This window comes from Asterias amurensis, chromosome 1 (assembly GCF_032118995.1).
Source record: "Asterias amurensis chromosome 1, ASM3211899v1".
In the NCBI taxonomy this organism is placed as follows: domain Eukaryota; kingdom Metazoa; phylum Echinodermata; class Asteroidea; order Forcipulatida; family Asteriidae; genus Asterias; species Asterias amurensis.
Window position 1 is genome coordinate 24,996,555 of NC_092648.1, and position 21,067 is coordinate 25,017,621.

Here is a 21,067-nt window from a genome sequence, read left to right on the forward strand (position 1 = left end):
ACGTCGCAAGTGGCGCCCTTTACCTTGCACACTAATCGGGCTAGCGGCTGGAAATATTTCAAACCTTTTCCCGGGAACAAATGCGCTTGTATTTTTTCAAACGAAAATATTTTTCATCGAGTAGTTTTTAATAAAAGTTTTATTAATAACAAAATAATCAGGCATAAAACTTTTCCTTGGATCAGCAGATTTCCTCTTTTTTTCACCTCTTTTGTTTTACCATTCAAAATTATACAAAATCATTGACATTTTGTAATTTCCTCTTTTTTGGTGAAGTTACAGTTGCATGCCTGAATAATACATTTAAAAGACGGGCAAAAAGAAAATTCATGAAAATGTCAAATTAAACAATTACCCCTGTAGCAAATTTTGTTCGGTCATCTAGTCTATAATAGGCCTACATCCTGGACATTTTATTTCAATTTTGATGACAAATTTTGTGCTCAGCAGAAATGGACAGATCACCAGTCACAACTTGAATATGTGACATAATAATAGTTCAGCATTAATATTATTCTACTCAATCACAAGAGCTTGTAAAATCAAACAAACACACCCCTTCTGACAAACACTGCAGTGAATATATTATTAAATACGACTTTTTAACAAGACATGAACAAAATGTACAATACTTTACTTAATTGTCATTTATTCTTTATTCTGAACTGAATCCTTAAATTGTCAAGAGTTACTTTTTGTATATCCATAAGAGGAACAACAAATAATTTATTTTACACCAAGCCCACCGTCACCTTTAACTCATTAAATAGTCCTCTGTACTAAGAACTTCACTTTGACTCAAAATACAAGTATGTGGTCCTTCCTCTATGGTCAGACAATCACTCCACCATGTAGCTCTGTATTTCTCATGTATTTCTGTAAATTCTGTAATTTGGTATTGTTGTACAAGTTAATTGTTGCTATGCCTATCTTGTACATAGTAGTCTCCTTATACACAGGGAAGACAAAGTTCATGTTTTTTTAACACAATAAATATTTAAAATCTTTAAGACTCTGGACACTATTGGTAATTGTCATAGAAGACTGGCAGTCTTCTCACTTGGTGTATCTCAACATATGCATAAAATAACCTGTGACAATTTGAGCTCAGTTGGTTGTCGCAGTTGCAAGATAATAATGAAAGAAAAACACACTTGGATTTCGCGACATCTAAATCTTATTCTAAACTCTCAAAATCAAATTCGTGGAAAATTACTTTTCGAAAACCATGTTACTTCAGAGGAAGCCGTTTCTCACAGTATTTTATACTATCAACAGCTCCATTAGCAACATGCTAATAATTAATTTGAGTAATTAACAATAGTGTCCACTGCCTTTAACCGCATTGGCATGCCAGACCAAGCTTAGACATGTAAATGTGTTAGTGAATTTTGACACATTTGTCAGAGTTTCTGTTTTATTTCTATTGGACCATTAAGCATCATTGAATTTTCTGGTTATGCCCCCATTTCCAATTCTCCTCATGACTGCTCTTTGTTGTTGTTATTTTGATTTTCTGTTGGAATGGAAAAAAATGTCTTTTAATTAAAATTTAAATAACGAAATATTTCATGCTGCTGTTAGAACTTTAAACAGCTACTTGAGAGAAGAAATTATTAAAGGGAATTTTATTTCAAAGTGTTCATGTGTTAAACAATTAAAATAATTAACAGAATTAAATTGTAATTTTATTTTTTAAAGAAAAAGCAAGGCCCAAACATCAAGATTTTGGAACACAAGCTAAACTTCTGCTGTTGACGGCATGCGTCATGACAATACTTTGATGTCATCTGTGGGAGGTTGCTTTGTCATACCTCCACGCTGCAACAAAGCGTATATTTAGAACTGACCTCCCACAAATGATGTTAACATTGGTGATGAAAAAAATTTGCTTTCTGCAAATATTTCTGAAAAGCAGCAGAGAACTACAATCTGTTAATTCTCATGTGAACTCATTCTCCTCATTGATTGAAAACATTTGAAATGATTTTCAGCAAAGGTCACTTGTTGCCGATTTGTCCAAGCTGGTCTTTTTAAGAAACGGTACTCATGTGATGAAAAGACTTAATCTCACTTCACCTTTGAGACTCTCTGAACACTTTAAGGAAATACAATTAGACGTTCAGAGCACAATCAAATAAAATAGATACAAAATTGAAGATGTAAATTTAAGATTACTTAATGGAAACAAAAAGAAGGTAAAAGTTATAAAAGGGGAGGTACAACATTGATCACCACTTCATTCAACCATATTGATAATATTTCTAAATAAAGAACCTTATCTGGGGTGAGAGTTGTAACATGAATACAAAGGAATTTGAATCATCAACACCAAAGTTGTGACTTTCCTTAAAAAAAAACTAGCAAAGGAACATTACTGTGATTTTAAATTTCTTTATGAAGTAGTAACTTAAAGACTTCTTAGGTCTTCTTTTCCAGAGAGAAGCTGCAAAAACATGATCTGCTTCACATTGGATGAACACATCTTGTTATAATAGACATCACTGTCTCCTCCGCAGAACCCGCTACTGTATATAATCCTAAATAAAAACTCTCGGTAGATTCTGGTGCAGTTATATTTTCCAGGTGATCAGAAGAGATGTCCTTTGCAATTGCCAGTAAAGGTTTCATGGTGCTGTTCTTTCCCCAGTGGGTAAAACACAACTCCCATAGGTAAGCTGCTGCTTAATTAAACAGCAAACAGTCTCAGTATAAATTTCACAATGTCCTTTTCACTTGGAGACCATGAGTCTCATGAGTTTGCTGTTGAGTTTTTCTATTCTCTTGACATCCTGTGCATGTTCTGTTCTGTACTGGAGGCACTGTAGAAGAGAAAAAGTGGTATTCAAAGAATAAGAAGTTTGTTTAAAGCCATTGGACACTTTCGGTAAACAGTATTGTCCAAAGGCCCACACTTCGTGTATCACAACTTACATATAAAATAACAAACCTGTGAAAATTTAGGCTCAATCGGTCATCGGTGTCGGGAGAAAATAACAGAAAAACTAACCTTGTTTCTGCACGTTTCGCCATGTCTTGACATGTGTTTACTATAAATCCGTAATTCTCGATGTCGAGAATTCATAATTGTTTTAATGTTTTCTCAAAAAGTAAAGCATTTCATAGAATAATACTTCAAGAGAAGTCTTTTACTCTTTTTACCATTACCTTCTGTAAACCCTGTAAGTTATTTGTAAATCTGTGAACTTTTATTTTTTTCTGTTCCGAAAGTGTATAATGGCTTTAATAAACAAGGTTATAATAGTAAGTAATAATAACAACATTTATAAAGCGCCTTTCCCAAGCGATTTACAGCACTGAGAATGACCAAGAAAAAAACAACAACAATGGGAAAGGAATCAGGAAAAAACAAAGTAGAAAACCACTGCTAGGCCCAGCCAGCAGCAATCAGGTAGTAGTAGAGAGAGAGAGAGAGAGAGTCCAGCTAAAGCTGGGATTTCTTTAACTTGTAAGTGCAGACCAATCCGGACAAATATTACAGATTAAAAAACGATGTTTTTTAGCAAACCTTTAAACTTGGCCATGGAGCTAGAATTTTTTATTGAAAGGGAGTATGAAATTCCAAATCCTAAGACCTGCAATCGTTAATGCTCCTTCTCCGGATTTTGTGATGACTTGGGGAATATAAACATAAAGGTTACCTTACGTAACTTGCCCTTCGTAACCCTGGTTTCTAATTAGTTGAGAAATGTACATATGGGAACAATATCGGATAATGAATTCAACAAGAGGTAGAAACTTTTTGTAACCCTCCTATTGGTCCTACCTTAGTCTGAGCAGACCTAGGTTGCCTCTCTCCTGACAATTTTGTGTGGACATGTATCCAATGAGTGTTTCCTTGCCATAAGGGCAGCAAATATTTTGTTAAAGAGGTTGTAACTTTATAACTTGGGGTTGAACAAAGACAAATTTTCTAGAGCGGGATTTTAACCAGCAACCTCTAGAAATGTGCTGGCACTCTACCAACTGAGCTGAATAGGCTTATGTTGGTGTTCATCCTATTTTGTCAATATCTTATTGTACGACTATGTTGTCTGACACGTCATGTTGTGGCCAAGTATTCAAGCGTATTGGACTCAAGCTCTGGTGTTTCTGATCACTGGAGTGTAGTTTTGAGCCAGAGTCTTGAAAACTTGTGTCCTTAATTTTGGAAGTCAATGTCCCCAAGTGTTTTGCAATGTAGTGCACATTTTAGGCAAAGTTGCCGTCATACACATGTATACAACAATTAGTTGTCTGTACAAATTGATGCCACAACATGGCCAAACTGTAAGAGCATTTAAGTGCGACATTGGTGCAAGGGGTTTTGTATCTACTTTTGTTTGCATTGTTGAATCTTTTTTTTGTTAGCTGCATTGAGGAATCTTTGATTCATAATGCGCCTTATAAATGCTGTTTATAATTATTATTATTATTATTATTATTATTATCACTATTATTATCATTATTAAGGGGTCTTTCACAGTTGTTACTGCTGCTCAATTGTGAACTACACATATTGTAGCCAATGTGATCTACCATGTTGATCACATTGGCTACAATAGGAGTAGTTCACATGTAAGCTTTGTTCTCAAAGTGTGACAAAATCACCAGCCTCAATCTTACCACTATGTCATCTGTGACTTTTATTGCCAATTTGCCATCACAATGTCTGTACCTCATCACGATCCTGGCCTAAAATTAAGAGGAAAGGACAAGAAATTATGTGTTAGAAATAATCCACAAAATGATATCGCTGATGAAACATGTTTTGCTCTTTCCTTCTGTACATTTAATGCTGATTTAAGTGGAGGAAATACCTTTGGTAATACTAAAAAAAATTAACTACCCCAAAATTTACTTGGTACGAATCACAGCAGCTTGAAAGCAAGCATCGGAAACATTTCTCAGACTGTGCATTTCAATTACGGATTACTCTTACCGCATGGACATAACGGCTCCAGATTCTCAGCATTATCTCAAAATCCTTTTGAATTGAAACTTTTACAGTTTGGTTTTATTGAATCTACAACTGTATACTTTGCCTTTAAGTTGGTCTATCCGGCAAGTTCAGTGTACTGTTGAAAAGCATCCCTAGGACATAACTAGAAACTAGCAAAACTCTCTGGGGGGCTTATAAAAGGAGTCAAACATTTTACACCTCGGTAACGCTATACCTTTTCAAAATGGTCATTGATAGATCAACATTTTCCGGTCTTTAAGTTCACTGAATACCTTTGGTTGTTGTCAAAGACCAGTCGTCTCACTTGGTGTATCCAAACATGCACAAAATAATAAATCTGTGAAAATTTTGACACAATTGGTCATCGAAGTTGCAAGAAGGAAAAAACACCTTTGCTGCACAAATTTGTGCCTTTTCAGAAGCTTCAAATCTTAAGTCTTTTAACATTTAACTTTAAACTATAATCAGCTCTCTATTGCTGGTTACCAAGTACAGTTTAATGCCAACAATAGTGTACAGTGCCTTTAACCGGCAAAAACATCAGTTTTCTTTGTATTACACACCAAAAAACACACTGTGCGGAGTTCAGACAACTTTTCCGACAAACAACTTGTAAGTTCGGCCAACTCGACAAATGAGACAACTTGATGGTCACACGAACACGAATACAACGACCATCCGACAACTTGTCTTGGCCATCTGTCGAGCTGTCTGATGTGTGAACAGACAGTTCGTTGAGATGGCCGAACCGCTGAATTGTCTCTGTACCTCCATGGTACTACTGCATTCAGAATGCTTGTGAGGACTTTTTATTAGCCGAGTCGTTATAAAACTCAATTCTCTACTCAATACTCAATACAATAGTTGTTTTGCTGTCAAAATAAAACAAAGAGGTGACAATACAAACACTTACTTTGTACTTTTTATTAATTTCTGTATTTAATTTGGGGTAAAAAAACTTCCGTTTACTTTTTTATAATTTAGTATACAATAATTTTTTTACTTACTAAAGACACTGGATAACTTTCCGTATGGCGCCACCACTTTTTCACTCATTTTTACAAAAAGGGACATATCAATCAGGTAAATTAGATACTATATTATTTTATTTCGAATGAAAAAGTGGTGGCGCCATACGGAAACTTTTCCAAGACACTTTACACTACAGCAGGTAAAACTTTTTCAGCATTTTGAAAGTGATATATATGACTCTTCCACATAAATTAAATGTTTATTTATGTTTTTAATTTTAACTTGTTGTCGGCAGTTGTCGGCTTTTTTAGTGAGACCCATTCGATTCTGACCACAAACCACAAAGTTAAAAACCATAAAATTGACAAAATTTGATTACGAACAAATGACAAACCTTCGACGGATCGGTAAGATACAACTTTTCTGCAGCTTTTGCAAATTCTTCCCATGAATTTATGTAAGTCATTGTGACTATGGATCAATAAGTGAGGTGTGCAACTGCTTGAAACTAGGATAGCACTTAAAAATAAAGAGTTTCTAGCGAAGAAAGAGCAGACAAATACCGGAACATAACAGCTGCCACGGGTTGTTCGTCGAAAGTGCTTTTTACAAATTAGTCGGGAGTTTTGATAGTTACAAACCATCAATACATACTTACGTCTGGGTACCATTTTTAATTTTGTGGCTGCGAGAGGGCGCTATTTTCACAGCGTCAGCGTGTGAAGGTGGGACAGTTCACTTTGATTTGAAACAAACGCAAAGCACACAAATAATATTTATGCTAATTTAAATACTCTTGTAAATTTTGTATGATTAATATATAATTCTGACCGATTTGAAATTGTTCAATATGTTATTGAATATTGCTTAGTTGGGTTATCTTATGTATTAAAAAGCATTAAATTGTCATCGACACGAAATTAATAGCGAAACCCCCCTGGAAGAAATAGCATCGTCCACACAAAATGGCGATTTGTGGTGATGGGCGTCCGGCTTGTTGAGAAACTGCTCACGTCAAGACTGTTGAAGGTTTAAATTTATTTTCACCTTTTAATATTTACACTCTCATTCAAATCGAAATTGGTCTGTTCCTAACTTGGAATCAAATGCATGCAGTTTATTGGATCAGTTTGACTTTAATTTAACAGACATTTATTTTTGTCTTCCGATTTGCCATTCTTGTGGTGTGTGACCGTGAACTGCGTGCATGCAGCCAACCGCAAGCCAGCCGTGTTTTGTGTGTTGTGTTCCCCCGTCGGACTACCGCTAGTGTGTGTGGAGACGTCTGTGTGGATCGGATTGGGTGGTGTACATTTTGAATTTGCGGTCACGGCTACCGGCCTAACAAAATACAATAAACTGTGCTGGCACAGGCCTAATCTTTGTTGATTTGTCTGTCTTCACAAGAACAAAAGAAAACCCCAAAATGAGGTAAGATTTTAGAAAAGTAAACAATCAAAAATAAATTATTGTTGTTTACTTTTGTACATGTAATGATGTATGTTTTAATGCATACATTGTAATTTGTTGTTTTATTTTATTGTTGAAATGAATGTATTGTTATTAATAATACCTAAGATGTTAAAATTGTTCAACATGCATGACAAGTTGTCAATGTCAAGTTAAATGAACATGAAAGATCTTAATCATCAATTCAAAAATCAACCATACAACAACATCGTTCATGCTTTGTGTTTTCAATTAATTCACATTTTATTGTTTCCTTCTTGTTATTTGTTACTCTAAATAATCTAATGGTAATGCTTTAGGTTCATCAAGTTATTAAATTAACATCACACATATTCTCTCCGAACTAACTAATGCTAATTAAAAATAGAACTAGAAGCTTATTGTATTACTTGGATCTCTGTCATGAATACTAAAGCTGATTTCCTCAATCATGGTTATTTTGCATTTTTCTGTGGAGGTGTGTAAGAAGAGCAAATTTGATAGGAAACTGACAAATACTTTTATAGAGTTTCGTATGTGTAAATATGTAGGCACTGCCCAATCCAATTATCTTCTTATATCATGTACAAAGTTACCTGGTTGGAGTTGCCATGAACAAATGTACAGTACATGTATGTCTTGTCTGTACATTAAATCACTCGTTATTTGAATAGATGTCAGACCTCTGCATGAGGCATCTGATGAGGCAATTGCCCTTTTATCCCTGAGCCATTGCCTTGGTGCCCCTTGGAATGTTCCAGTACAACTCATAGTTGCGATAACGTAACCCTCCTCCTGACGGCCGCCAGGCCGCAGGAAGCGTAACCCTCCTCCGGACGGCTGCTAGGGTGGAGGGTTACGAGATTCTCTCGAGCGGCAAACGACAATCTGGTCCAACACGTATAATTTCGACAGCTAGTCACCACATACATTGCCCCATTTTTTCCACTTTCAAAAATCATAACACAAATTCTAAGGGCACGAACGTAATCCTCAATGTCTTATGAACACTCAAAACACTATTGAGAAAATATTTTTTAAGAAAAAGGACAAAAACTTACCAGATCCCGGAGCGAATTCCCCCAAAAAGTAACAACCTGCCAATTAACCTTAAAATAGGTTACCTTCTCCAATATGAATTGCTTATGTTGTGTTTTTTGGACGGCTTCCAGAAAACAAAATAGTTTTAAAGAAATCAAGCAATTAATATTGGTGTGCCCTTGAAGTTTAGTAAATGGTGCCCCTGAAATGCTCCAGCAGTAGAATTGGAAATTTACAAAGGTTGTCTCAAAGGTTGCCCTTTACCAAGGAAAAAATGCCTTGTTGTCCTTGCCATTTAAAAGTCGAATCAAAAAGAGCAATACAAGTGATGCACAATATTTAAGTTTCACTACTTCAACTTTGTATAATCAACTTCAAGGCAATTGTTTTTCTTTTGTTCCCAATGCATTTAAGGTGATTACTGATTGATTTGAAACAACACCACAAACTCTAACAGAGTAACAGAGCAGAGTGTTGTAATCCTGATATATTGCAATGCATTGCACTACACTGTAATACCATCATAATTGACGATTGGTTATATTGTTGAGGCAATAAGAAACAAAGGATTTATTTAAAAAAAGATGTATTGTACTGTTTGTACAATATGATTTTCTGCTGCCCCATTGAAGCATCGCAAATGGCTGCTGGGATCACATTCAATTCTTCAAATCCTCTAGGCCTACTAATTCATTAACAGGACAGTCACAAGGAGATAGAACTATTTGCTTTTATAATTTAGCCAGATAACATGCCTCTGAAATTGCATAACAGTCAGTACATTATCCCGTGTCGCTATCCTGTACTATACATGCTGTAGGGGCAGTGGGCATGATGTCCAGATAGTACAATACAAGTCAGCAGGAAGCCCTCACCATTCTCACATAGTGCCAAGCACAGTACACAGTCCTGTACTGGTACATGCTTTGTTTTTGAAAGGGCAAGGGCACCAAGGCAATGACAAGGGGGCAATATGCATTCATTGCTTCCTCAAAGTATCGTGCGGCCTGTGTACAGTTGTAATGAATGAAATAAGACTGTAGTAAACAATGAAGTTCAGAATTGTTTGGATTCCATGTTGTTAATTGTTTAGAAAAAAGGACGCTTCAGTGGCATTCAACAATACACAGTCAGAGCGGTTTTTGGTGGTTCCTTTTGACGCCCTGTTTTAATCAGGTTGGGCAGATTGGTCACATGTTTTTCAAATTACTAAATCGGATCACCCCAGTTCCAGATCCTAGCTATCTTGTTATTGTTAAACCATAAAGAGAACGTGACAGTTTGAAAAACAAAAGGTCACACATATTACTGTGACTGCACTTCCTATTGCACTTTCATTTTGAATTATTGACTTCATTTCAAGTAATTTAAGCATGGTATCAAGGTTTTTTTTTCCAAAAGCAATTCTGATTATGGGACAATAAGAACATTTTTTACCTTTTTTTCCGGTAACCCTTATCTGAATCAGCAGCTACGAGTTAGGGATGGATCATCCATTAACTTGCATTGCAGCCGGCCATTTTGGTTGAAGAGAACTCTATCTTGAACCTGTACTCTGTATCAGCGGACAGTCTACAATAACTTAAAGTAATTTTTTTTGTTAGATAGATAATGACTGTTTAAGGCCCGTAAAAAACTTCCGTTTTGCTTCCTACGAATGCGAATGGGATGCAAGTTTCGATGTGGCAAATTCACAACAAACAATTCGGATGAGTAGAGCTGTGCTGTACTCTTGTGGAACATTTACAGCGAAAATGAAGCTGTGATTTCGCAGGAAGTATGAACCGGGTTTTAATACAATAATCAAGGACTGGTATTGGTCACAATATAAATTGGACCCCCAGCAGAGTGAAGTAAAGGCAGTTGTGCTTAGTCACATCATTTTGGTCAAGCTTTTATATACATAGCAACCTCCTTAAAAATAGGAACAGCCTTGGTACTGTTGAGCCATTTAGAATTGTTTTATCTAACAGTATGATGATGGGCATTCATGATCTCAAGCATTGATCAGGTGACTTTCTTGTTTTTTGTTACTTGTAGCCACATAGAAAAACTGGACAACACTGTACACATTTGTGTGTTTGGCTGTTGCCCTTTTTTTCTTTCAATTTCAAATTGTGCATGCCTGTATACTAGGCCTGCATGCAACTGCAATTGTTTCTAGTCCCAGGAATAAAAATTAAGCTGTCGTGTGTCCATATGACTTGAAGTAAGTCATTGTAATTTGTAGCAGGTACCAGAGCACCAACAATTATTCAAATCTCTTAAGTATCCTTAAGCTTACTTGTGTCATCATGCACAGCAGGGAGGTCAGGGGTCAGTGTCAACTAGTTGTATACTGCATTCGTACAAATTCAAGCTTTATTATAAAGAGTTGAATGTGTTGTTTGGTTTATTTCTTTGGCATAAAACAGCAAAATCGTTAAAACTTGAATGCTAGTACAGGCATTTTGTCACTGACTTGTAATAATTGCATGGGTTGACTATCACAATTATTACCAGATTTTTAAACAATTGGATCAAAATTTACAGAAGTCATCAATTAAATTTCTTTTCATTATTTGTTGTGATGATCCATGTTGCCCAATGAAATGAGAATATAAAATAAGAATATAAAATAAAACAAGGCTTCAGCTATGTGGAGCCCTGGAGCCCTGGAACCCCTTGATATCTGTGGTCTTTTAAAGGCAGGGTGCAGTTATGGTAATTGTCAAAGACAAGTATCCTCACTAGGTGTTTCACAACATTTACGCATAATATAACAAACCTGTGAAAAATTGGGCTCTGAGCAAGAAAGTTGCAAGAAAATAATAAAAGAAAAGACACCCTCAAGTGTTGTATAGACTTAGTGTGCTTTCATGAGCCTGAGAAAGGCTTCATGCCTGAAGAAAAGTCTTAAAGTTCTCAGAAGAAGAAAAAATTGTGAAAAATTACCTGTTTCTCTAAAATAACAATAGTTCAGTAAACAAAACTTACTTGATAAAAAGTACAGCAGCTGTTGATAATGTATAACCTTTTTAGAAATATCTACTTTCAAAGGTGGTTTTAGAGAGAGGAATTCAACAACCTTTCAATCTGAGAAACCTTTCTGCATGAAACGTAGTTTCTGAGAAAGAAGTAATTTTCAAAGATTAGATTTTCAGGTCTCGAAGTTAAGCATCTGAAAGCACACAACTTCGGTGACAAGGGTGTTTTTTCTTTCAATATTACCTCGCAACTTTGACGACCAATGAGCTTAGATTTTCACAGGTTTGATATTTTATGCATATATGCTAAGATATGTCACCAAGTGAGAAGACTGGTCTATGACAATTACCAATAGTGTCCAGTGTCTTTAAATGAAGAGATCTAGGCTTTAGCACAATGTACGGATCCTGCTCACCCGGATGTGGGGTGAAAGGACAGGATGAGCATTCGGTGTAAACACACACCCCAAAATATACAACAGGATATATTGCATTTCCTACTTACACCAATTGGAATTGGGTTGGGTTTTTTTTTCTTCTCGAAACATTTGTTCCCCTCTCCCTGCGCAACTCCTGTTAATTGTAACTGGTTGGTAGTGTGCAACATGTACTTCCTTGTTGGAAGACGAAATGCTTTTTAAATGCTGGTTTTTCCAACACACTGTAGTCAGCCAGGTTGCTACTGTGAATATAAAATTTATTGTCGGATCATTGACTATGTTTTGCATTCAAAATTTATCGTTTAACAAAAACAACAATAACAACATGCTGAACATTTGCATGGTCCATTTAAATGACAAAGTGATAAAGCTCAATTTAGGTAGTGTGTAACAAACCAGTAATATTAACTTTGCAGATGATAAAGAGATACTGGCGCAAAACAAACTTATTATTATTAGTATGACTATTATTACTGTTATTATTAGTTAGGAAGAAACTGCAATTGAAAAGCAAACCAAGGATAGTCAGCTTGATAAACTGCAATCTGCCAATGATTAGCCCCATTTTACACTACACTTTTAATCGAGAGAATCTATGTGCTGTGGAAAAATGTAAAAGGAGATTCTACATATTAAACGTAAGCTTATAGGCCTAATTTACACGGTACTTGGCAACTTCAAGCTGTGTATTAATCCCCTCAGCCTCGCTTTTTGACAAAGCCAACTTGACCAAAATAGATCTGCCACATTTTGGGATGAGTCGATTGTTTACTTAGCACCTGTCTCCTCAGTCTTCATTCATAAGTGAAGCTACAAACTCCTTTGTCTGAGTTGGTAACCAAAAGGTCACCCATCAATAGCAATCATCAAGACCCGTCTAGCCAGTTCAAAGCATACACATGAGGCGGTCAGGCGTTGGTGTGGTGATTTCTTTTCTTGCTTTCCAACTTTAAGACTCTGGTTCGAATCCTGTCGAGGCGTTATGTGGATTTGGGTTTCAGTCCCTGCCTGATTGAGTCTGTCTTCATTCATAAATGAAGCTACAAATTTCTTTGTCTGAGTTGGTAAGGTCACCCATCAAAAGCAACCATCAAGACCCGTCTAGCCAGTTCAAGGCATACACATGGATCGGTCAGGGGTTAGTGTGGTGATTTCTTTTCTTGCCTTCCAACTTTAAGACCCTGGTTCAAATCCTGTTGAGGCGTTTGTACTTGTGGATTTGGGTTTTCAGTAGGCCTATCTGCCCGATTGAATCTGTCTTCATTCATAAATGAAGCTACAAATTCCTTTGTCTGAGTTGGTAAGGTCACCCATCAATAGCAACCATCAAGACCCGTCTAGCCAGTTCAAGGCATACACATGAGGCGGTCAGGGGTTGAGGTAGTGATTTCTTTCCTTGCCTTCCAACTTTAAGACTCTGGTTGGAATCCTCTCGAGGCCTTATGTGGATTTGGGTTTTCAGTTCAAACCTGTTGCGTGGGTTTTCCTTGGAATAATTCTCTGGGGTTGTCTTCCCACATCTATAGTTTCGTCGTTGTCTTCTCTCTTCATGGGGCTCTTGGCTAGTATAGTGACTTAAAAGTGTGTTTTTCTGAGAACTCTTTTTTTTTTTTTTTTTTTTTTGGTTTTACTGCGCCTTGAACACCCAGCAGGGTGGATATGTGCGCATTACAAGTCTTATTATTATTATTATTATTATTATGAATAAGTAAACCGCTTTCGTCATCTGGCCACTGCTGAAGTACTGAACCCAGCCAAGACCTTAAATATAGACTCAGTTTTTCATACATTAAGCTACATGTACGTCACTTTACGTCACTTTATTCAGTACTCAGTTCATCGTACAAGTCTAATTTGCTACAGTACGTTTATTGCTGCGGATGCCTTGGGCATTCAAAACTATTGTACATCTCTTTGCCATTGAGTAATATTCTTTGATTATGTGTGGATGATTCATACAATTGTTGTTAATGAATGACACTGACTGTGTAATGTATGACAGTACAAGTGTACATGTCTACTCACTGCTACTCCTGTATGATGTACGGACAATGTATAAAATGCACTTTGAATGCAAATTAAAAGATAATTTAAGGTTTTTCGATTACATGTAAATCGCATGTACAATTGATAATATTATTTTGTACATCTTAAAGTAATGGGAATTGCATAAATAAGTGAAAAGGTCATGTAGGCCTGTAGTATGAAAGAAAGTAAGACAGATTGTGATCTGCAAATTGTCTGTGTAGCCACAAAGTTCCTGTACTTCAAGTGCACTTAACATTATTATCACCCTCTCTCAAAACTTATAATTATTTGTAGAGGAAAACGTCTTGTGTTTCGGTCCACAGCATTACCGTTTTTATACTTTTTGTGTTAGAAATTGCCGTTTATCGGATCAAAAAAATAATGGAATGTGGTTCATGTTTACAGAAAGAGAGAGGTTATGAAAATGTAAAGTGTGTAAAAATGCAAAGTAGTAAGTTCTAAACAATTGAAATATAAGTCGCAAGTTTCGCTTTCAGAAACACTGTGTTTCATTATCAGAGGGTGCAATCTTTAGTTGGGTCGCTGTGAGTAGATTTTAGATTCTTCTTGAGTTGGTTGGCATAATGGAGGAACAGGGGACACTGTGGATTGAGAACCCGCTCCGGCCAGTACAGCACAATAATAGAATGTCTGTAAGGGTAGCGAGGGGAAAGACTTTGTCTAACAGGTAAGGGTCTGCTTTCTGGCTTGGCGCTTTTAGGCTGTCGATGCCCTTTAGGCTGGCAGAAGGTTTTAAATGACGAAATATGCCTCTTTTTTTTTTTAACTGGTCAATTGTTTTAAGTTTATTTAAATTGTAATAAATAGTAATAAACAGTGAATGATTTCCCTTGTATAGCAGAGCAAAATGCTACACAAGTTGTATCAGTTGCTAGTCAAAAATCACCATTTGTTACTCAATAATAGCATTCACTGCGCACAAAATCTGTTCCGTCTGAATACTTTGCTTTCCAAAATTGCTGGATATTGTTCCCTGATAAATACCAGGTTTGTCCACAGTTTTTTGAGGTAGCAGGTAAAAAAAAAATATATAAGTATAAAATAAAAAGCTTAGCAGTCTGGTCACCTTAATGTAGTTGAACTACATGTATGGCGAGGTCTTTTCTTCCAGCGTCCATGGTCCAATAAGGAAGTTGGTGTTAAAAAAGAAAAAAAATGAAAGCTTTGTGCATGAAGTAAGTTGCATGAAATCACATCTGGTTGTTTCCTGGCTGCAACGCAGTAGTGGTTGATAAACTAAGCAAAATATTATCAGCAATTTTTCTGTCTTTTTTAACAATATTTGAAGTGCATGCATAAGTATTGAGTCCACAAAGTATTGTTGGTTGGATTACTTGGTAAACAGTAGGAGCCTAGTATACAGTCTGGTGGGTATTGTCAACTTTGGTTCCATGAGTTGGCCTTCATATTAATGGTTAATGATTAATTGTACCAAGGCATTAGGATAAGTGCATGCAACCCTCCAGACTTTTTGATCTTTGAGCCGCTATACCAACAACTTTTTGGGGCACTGTACCAAACTGCCATGTACCAAACAGACTCTATTTCAACATACAAATCAATTTGTTACGAATGTGTACATGTCATTTACTGTACTACATACCAATTTGTTATACCTCAGTAACAAACTGTGAAGTTTGATTGGTGCCATTTTCCCCCCTCGGGTACAAAACCCATGGACCCAGTCACAGCGTGCAACAATTGTATAGTGTTTCCAACATGTCATGAATTAGCTTACTATCTCAGTGCAAAAAGTGTTTGTTTCCCGTTTTAAAAATACACAGAGATTTCCTTACAATTAATGAAAATACAAAAACAAAACATCGTACACTTACTCGCTGACTCTAACTCAGTGGAAAATGTTTTCAATTCCCTTTTGAAAAAGAAAAAAAAAATTACATTTTAGAAAGTTCCTTATTTAAACATTGTACACTCATCATCGACTCTCCTGTGACATTTGTTTGTTTTAAACCAAGGCAAGGCGGTTTAGTAAGTGAAATTTCACCACTACTTTACTTCTGGGAGCGACATGGTATTTTTCAGTTGCTCCCTGTGCCCTGTCTGGTATTCCAACATCGGCCAGTATCTCGATCTGAATGAGGCAAATATGAGCTACAGGTATTTCACCATCTGTGATTGATGACAGTATTTGGTTCCAGCTATTTGAACCGGTACTGGATGAATAGTATGCGCCTTTTCATCATGGCTTACTCTTTTTGGCTTCATTACCCTTTCAAACAGAGCTTGTGTCAATAGGAAATTAATCCGCTGCATTCTTTTGTGTACGTTCATGAATTAGAACAACAGCTCATGATTGTGTGTATATATGCACAATGAACTTGAGAAGAGCTATCAATGTCTACTTTATACCTAAATACTTCAATACTTCATGGAGGCAATAGAGAGAGTTGTCCCCATTCCCTTTTCATTGCCTTGGTGCCCTTTGAAATGTGCCAGTAGGAATTTCTTTGATGCCTACCATGAAAAAACTGCCTAACATTACAGTATATGGCCTGTTTGAGGCAGTAGCTGCTCTATAGACTGTGCAAGTCTCGCGAGAAATTGAACTTCCGGGACCATTGTGGTCCCAACCTAATGGAGTTTTACGTTGGGGAGATTTTGTTCTGTCAATAATTTTAGTTTAACATAAGTTATGACTCTAAAAAGTGAATATGTTCTTGGGAATGTAAAAATAAGTAATTAAAAACAGAAAAGTAAAATCAATTCAACAAATTAACGAAGAAAACTAAAGAAAAAAACTTGACCTCCAGTTTCCGGTTTACTCTAAACAATTAAGAATATTACCCAATTGACGTTCCCATTATCGCTGAACCTATGTGATGATCGCACCAATTGGCCGTGATTCACAAACGGGGTTTATTAGAAAAACCATCCAGGTCGATGTCGAACAGCGATCCTCGTCCCGATAAATGTATAATTTTTACGTTAATTTAAACAAAACAATTATTATGTACACGAATTAAACTAATAATTATACAAAAAGTACGTTAAAAATAATAATCTTTACGAATTTTTTAACAAATAACAATTTCAATACAATTTGGTTTTGTACAAAAATATCCTTTTTTTCGAATTAAGTTCTCGTTTTCGCTACGTGCGAGACTTGCACAGTCTATTGATTGTAAACACATACGTACATGTAGGCCTACCTTACAAATTGTAAATTTTATAATAAAAATATAAAATAATGCAAGTTTGCCCCAAACATGATACAATTCTGCAAGTTCGCCCCAAACAAAGCTAAAGGCAACTTTGTGGTAAGGGGCTCCAAGAAGAAAACATTTAGGATGAAAATAACTTGGGGGAAGAGCTGAAGGTAGGAGTTGATATTCCTCTTAAAACAGTCTAATGTAGATTGTAGGATGGAGTGAAACATTCACTGGGCAAGGAATTCGTAAGATTTATGCAGTATGTGATGATGTGACCTTGTTGAAGAATATTGATGCTTTCTCCAGAAGACGATCAGAGCATACTGATCGAAACATTAAGTTGAAACCAACGGTTCTTTTCAGAAATTCAGAGCCACCCCAACTCATTGAGAGATATTCCTTACATGGTGTTACTGCAAACTTTTCCATATATTATTACCGGTAATTTAAACACCCAAAACATGCATATAAAAACTCTGGATTGTCTGGGTTGTCCAGCAAAGGCACATCAAAGGAACATCCAATGACTCCATAACAGCAATCCTAAAAATGGCAAACAAACAAATCTGACCACATCTCACCCTTCCTTCATCATCTCCTCTGGCTTCCTATATGAATGAGAGCACCCCTCCAGGCCTGTATGCTTCGTTTTTGAAAGGGCAAGGGCACCAAGGCATTTTCTTCTTGGTAAAGGGCACCCTATGATGAAATTGCAAATTTGTACTGGAGCTATTCAAGGGCACCAAGGCAATGACCAGGGGACATGGAGGCAATCGCCTTCGTTGCCTCCGTGAAGTACCAGGCCTGCCCCTCTCTGAACCTATCACCCCATACCAGATCCGCTTTAGCTCAGATACCAGGATTCTCACAAAACCCTCAACAAGATCTATGATCCAATTTCATGGCTCTGCCAACTGCGAATTATGTGCTTACGATCATCATTCTTCGCTTAAGTGCGAGCACCGAACATCTGCACTAGCCGTGTAAGCGAAAAATGGCCAGTAACGTGAAGAACGCACGCGCACAAGCAAAATTCCTGGCTAACCCTTGAAACACATTGTACGCCTCACGTAAGCACGGTATTCCCTGCTTCTGTAAGTGCTGATTCTTTGCTTACGGTAAGCAGAGCCATGAAATTTGGCCTAGTTTGTCTTCTTCTGCCATTATGGAAGGTTTCAGTGCACCCTTTCAAATCCAATCCTTCAAAGTCATTTCACTTACTGAATTAAAATAATCAGACTTATTTTTCCAGACTTGCCATCATGTTTCAACTTAATGATCTTTGGTAGAATTTTTATAATTTTGTTGTAATGCGTTGGGATACCTTTTGTGCATGAATGGTAGGATTATTGTTATAATGATGTGCATTGAGTTGCAAAAAGAAGGTGGTTTATATGATATCCCTTTTTTCAATTTGTACAGTACATGTGTCTGGTTTGTTATAATGATGATTACGCCACGGAGATGGTGTTGTTAACGCCCCCTTGCCCCTAGTGTTGTTGTAATAGAACAACCTGCTCCATCTAATTTTCATCATCCTGCTATCAACTGCCGTAAATCCAAACAGGAAAAATTTCCAATTAACAGTTGATCAGAGCAGATATGTTTCAGGTGTTAGCCACTAGGACGTAATCAGTTCTGAAATCCCGAGACCCTTTTCCTGGCTGCCCAAAATGTAATTATGTACACTCTCTCCCCGAGGGTCTTTTCGCAGACACAGGGCACTCCCATTTTAGGGGTTTATACTTGGCGGGCAGCGCGCTGGCAGGCACACTAAAGGTTGATCCTCCTCTGTATGACAAATACAGGAAGTGTATCTTCTCACTGCGGTTTTTATCGCGATATCTTGTCAAGTTTTCATCTGGAACGTTTCTCGGAAGTTTGTCGGACAGTTCTAAAATACCTGTCCCACAATTGGGATCATAGTACAATAATGTGAGGAAGTTTACTGATGCGGTCTAACCTGATTTTGTACACTCGAACGGGCTACTTCTTTTTGTCGGCATGGGACGTTCTGCAGATGACTGACTGTTTCAGTTGCCTTAAAGGATGTTAATAATTAGAAGAGCTGTTACAAGTCACTGGCTTCAGGAGAGAGGCCTACATTTAACATGTCCGCGTGGAACGCTGAAATTACACTTGAGGTAAGTCTCGGTTGGCGTGCCGGTAGCGGTGATGGCAGATCGAGTCAACTGGTGAATCATGTCAGTGGTCTTAGCGGACGAGCGACGTTGCACCGTTCACCGCCCGTCGTGCCCCCTCGACAGCGGATGCTCAAACCCCCGGACCTTCCCCTGCCGGAGATACCAAAACGCAAGTCAGTGGAGGAGGATAAATACTTGTCACCATACTTGTCAGCTACAAAACCCAACAACTATGGGCGGGATCCAACAGAAACGCGACAGTGAGTATGAACACAGAGCTGTCGAGTGTTAACAAGCCGTACAGTGTAATTAAGTGCACTTTACATTGCCAGTACATGCGCGTACACTTGTTGTGTACATTACACATTTGAGCCTGCAAGCTGCATGTATATGTACACACTGTGAATTTCTAGATGTTTTGTGTACTTCTCAACGACCACGTTTGAAGAAAAAAAAAAGGCAACCAAATCATGTGTCTTTTTGTTTGATTTGTCTGTGAAAATCAAACTGAAAGTGATTTTCTTGCTTGATGTGGAGCAAGCTTAATGGGAAACACTAAGTACATGTAGGTTTTATGTTTTTTAATTTTCAAGTATTTTTTATCAATCTATGACCCTAGCTTTAACTAAAAATTATACATTTTACAAATTTGTTTGTTATTATTGTTTTGTGTACATACATTGACAAAGGTACAAAGTTGGATTACATGATTATTTTATTATTTGTTTTTCTTAATTTTTTATTTCCTCATAGAAAACAAATATATTTTGCATACTGATCAAACTGCAATCAAAATAAAAAAATTCTAAATTTTCCAAGCAAATAAAAAATGTTGAGACCCCCCCAAAATGTTTTTCCTCTTCCTCAATGCATTTCTCTTCCCAAGTACAAAATAAATACGAAGAATGTTTGATTTTGAAAAAATATTGTGATGTAGGTTAGTAAAGACAAGCACAACAAACGAATGTTTTTTTTACAGTTTTTTATTTAGTTTTCCAAGTCATAAACTCAACTGCATTAGTAATTGCCAAGAAATGTGTAACAGATCCATTGCCAATTGAGCCAATAGCCAAAATACAAAACATATACGCGAATAAAAACATTCTTGTATTTAGGGTCTTTATACAATAGGAAAACCTGAAATTTCGACATCAATTAAAACTTAAATGTGGTAAGAAGTGTAGCAGCTTTGGATAGTATTTAATAAATTTTGAGAAACATTCCGTTTCGAAGATCCCAATATTTGAATATAAAATTAGAAACATTTCTGGTATCGCTTCTAAGATTATGTGTATTCTTAGGGATTATTCTAGCTGCATGGACATATTCAGTCCAGATTCTCAGCAATATCTCAAAATTGCGACCACATTGTGAAATAAAATTTTCATGATTGTATAAAATATACATACATTATGTAGGATTAAGTCATTTGAAGGGTTTCAATAAACGTATACAGACCCTTTAATCGACCGTAGAGAATAGAGGCCTGGTCACACAGGCCTCGATAAAGAGAACGACAACGAAAATGTTAACAATGCAGGCCCCTGATTGGTTGAATGAGCGTGGGCATATTCTGCATAGAACATTTTAACAACATAATGCGTTCTCTTTGCGTTGTGATCGTTTTCGATGTTGCTGCAGTGTGACTAGCCCTTAGAATTAGATTGCAAAATAAACATATACCGGTACAGAAATTTAGTTTCCATTGGCACATAGCTAGCGTGTGTGTTTTACCAATTCAGCTAACATTAAGAAAGCCCCTCCCCATTAAGAAGGCTATTTAAGGACATATGAATAAAACAAAAATGAAATCAGAATTTTGTCCTAAAAGTGTCTGTTCAAGGTCAGCACTATGAATTATTTCCCATTGTTA

General features: G+C 36.7%; 2 protein-coding genes across 6 annotated transcripts in view; one reads left to right on the forward strand and one right to left on the reverse strand.

The window, feature by feature from the left end:
• Positions 1 to 629: 629 nt before the first annotated feature.
• LOC139934240 (signal recognition particle 9 kDa protein-like) lies at positions 630 to 6,529 on the reverse strand. Its single transcript, XM_071928470.1, has 3 exons — positions 6,330 to 6,529; positions 4,627 to 4,695; positions 630 to 2,822 (listed from the first exon to the last, which is right to left on the reverse strand). Exons 1-3 carry the CDS (start codon positions 6,399 to 6,401, stop codon positions 2,733 to 2,735), a joined length of 231 nt encoding a protein of 76 aa, XP_071784571.1. The 5' UTR covers positions 6,402 to 6,529; the 3' UTR covers positions 630 to 2,732.
• A 373-nt stretch (positions 6,530 to 6,902) lies between these two features.
• Positions 6,903 to 21,067, forward strand: part of LOC139934256 (uncharacterized) — a 72,907-nt gene continuing 58,742 nt past the window's right edge. The window contains exons 1-2 of one of the 5 annotated variants that reach the window (XM_071928475.1): positions 6,903 to 6,964; positions 7,149 to 7,366. In XM_071928475.1, the coding sequence (XP_071784576.1) occupies positions 7,362 to 7,366 (5 nt within the window). In that variant the 5' untranslated portion in view covers positions 6,903 to 6,964; positions 7,149 to 7,361. Of the gene's footprint in view, positions 7,367 to 14,046; positions 14,548 to 19,069; positions 19,455 to 21,067 lie in introns of those variants that run through there. The other 4 variants (XM_071928473.1, XM_071928471.1, XM_071928472.1 and 1 more) reach the window with 4 other exon arrangements.

Bases quoted from the DNA above. Each gene is read 5' to 3' on its own strand.
- LOC139934240 (XM_071928470.1), bottom strand. From the start codon at position 6,401: ATGACTTACATAAATTCATGGGAAGAATTTGCAAAAGCTGCAGAAAAG. The intron at 4,696-6,329 runs GTTTGTCATTTG...TCTTAATTTTAG, and splicing joins ATCTTACCGATCCGTCGAAG to GCCAGGATCGTGATGAGGTA. The intron at 2,823-4,626 runs GTAAGATTGAGG...TCTCTTCTACAG, and splicing joins AAGTCACAGATGACATAGTG to TGCCTCCAGTACAGAACAGA.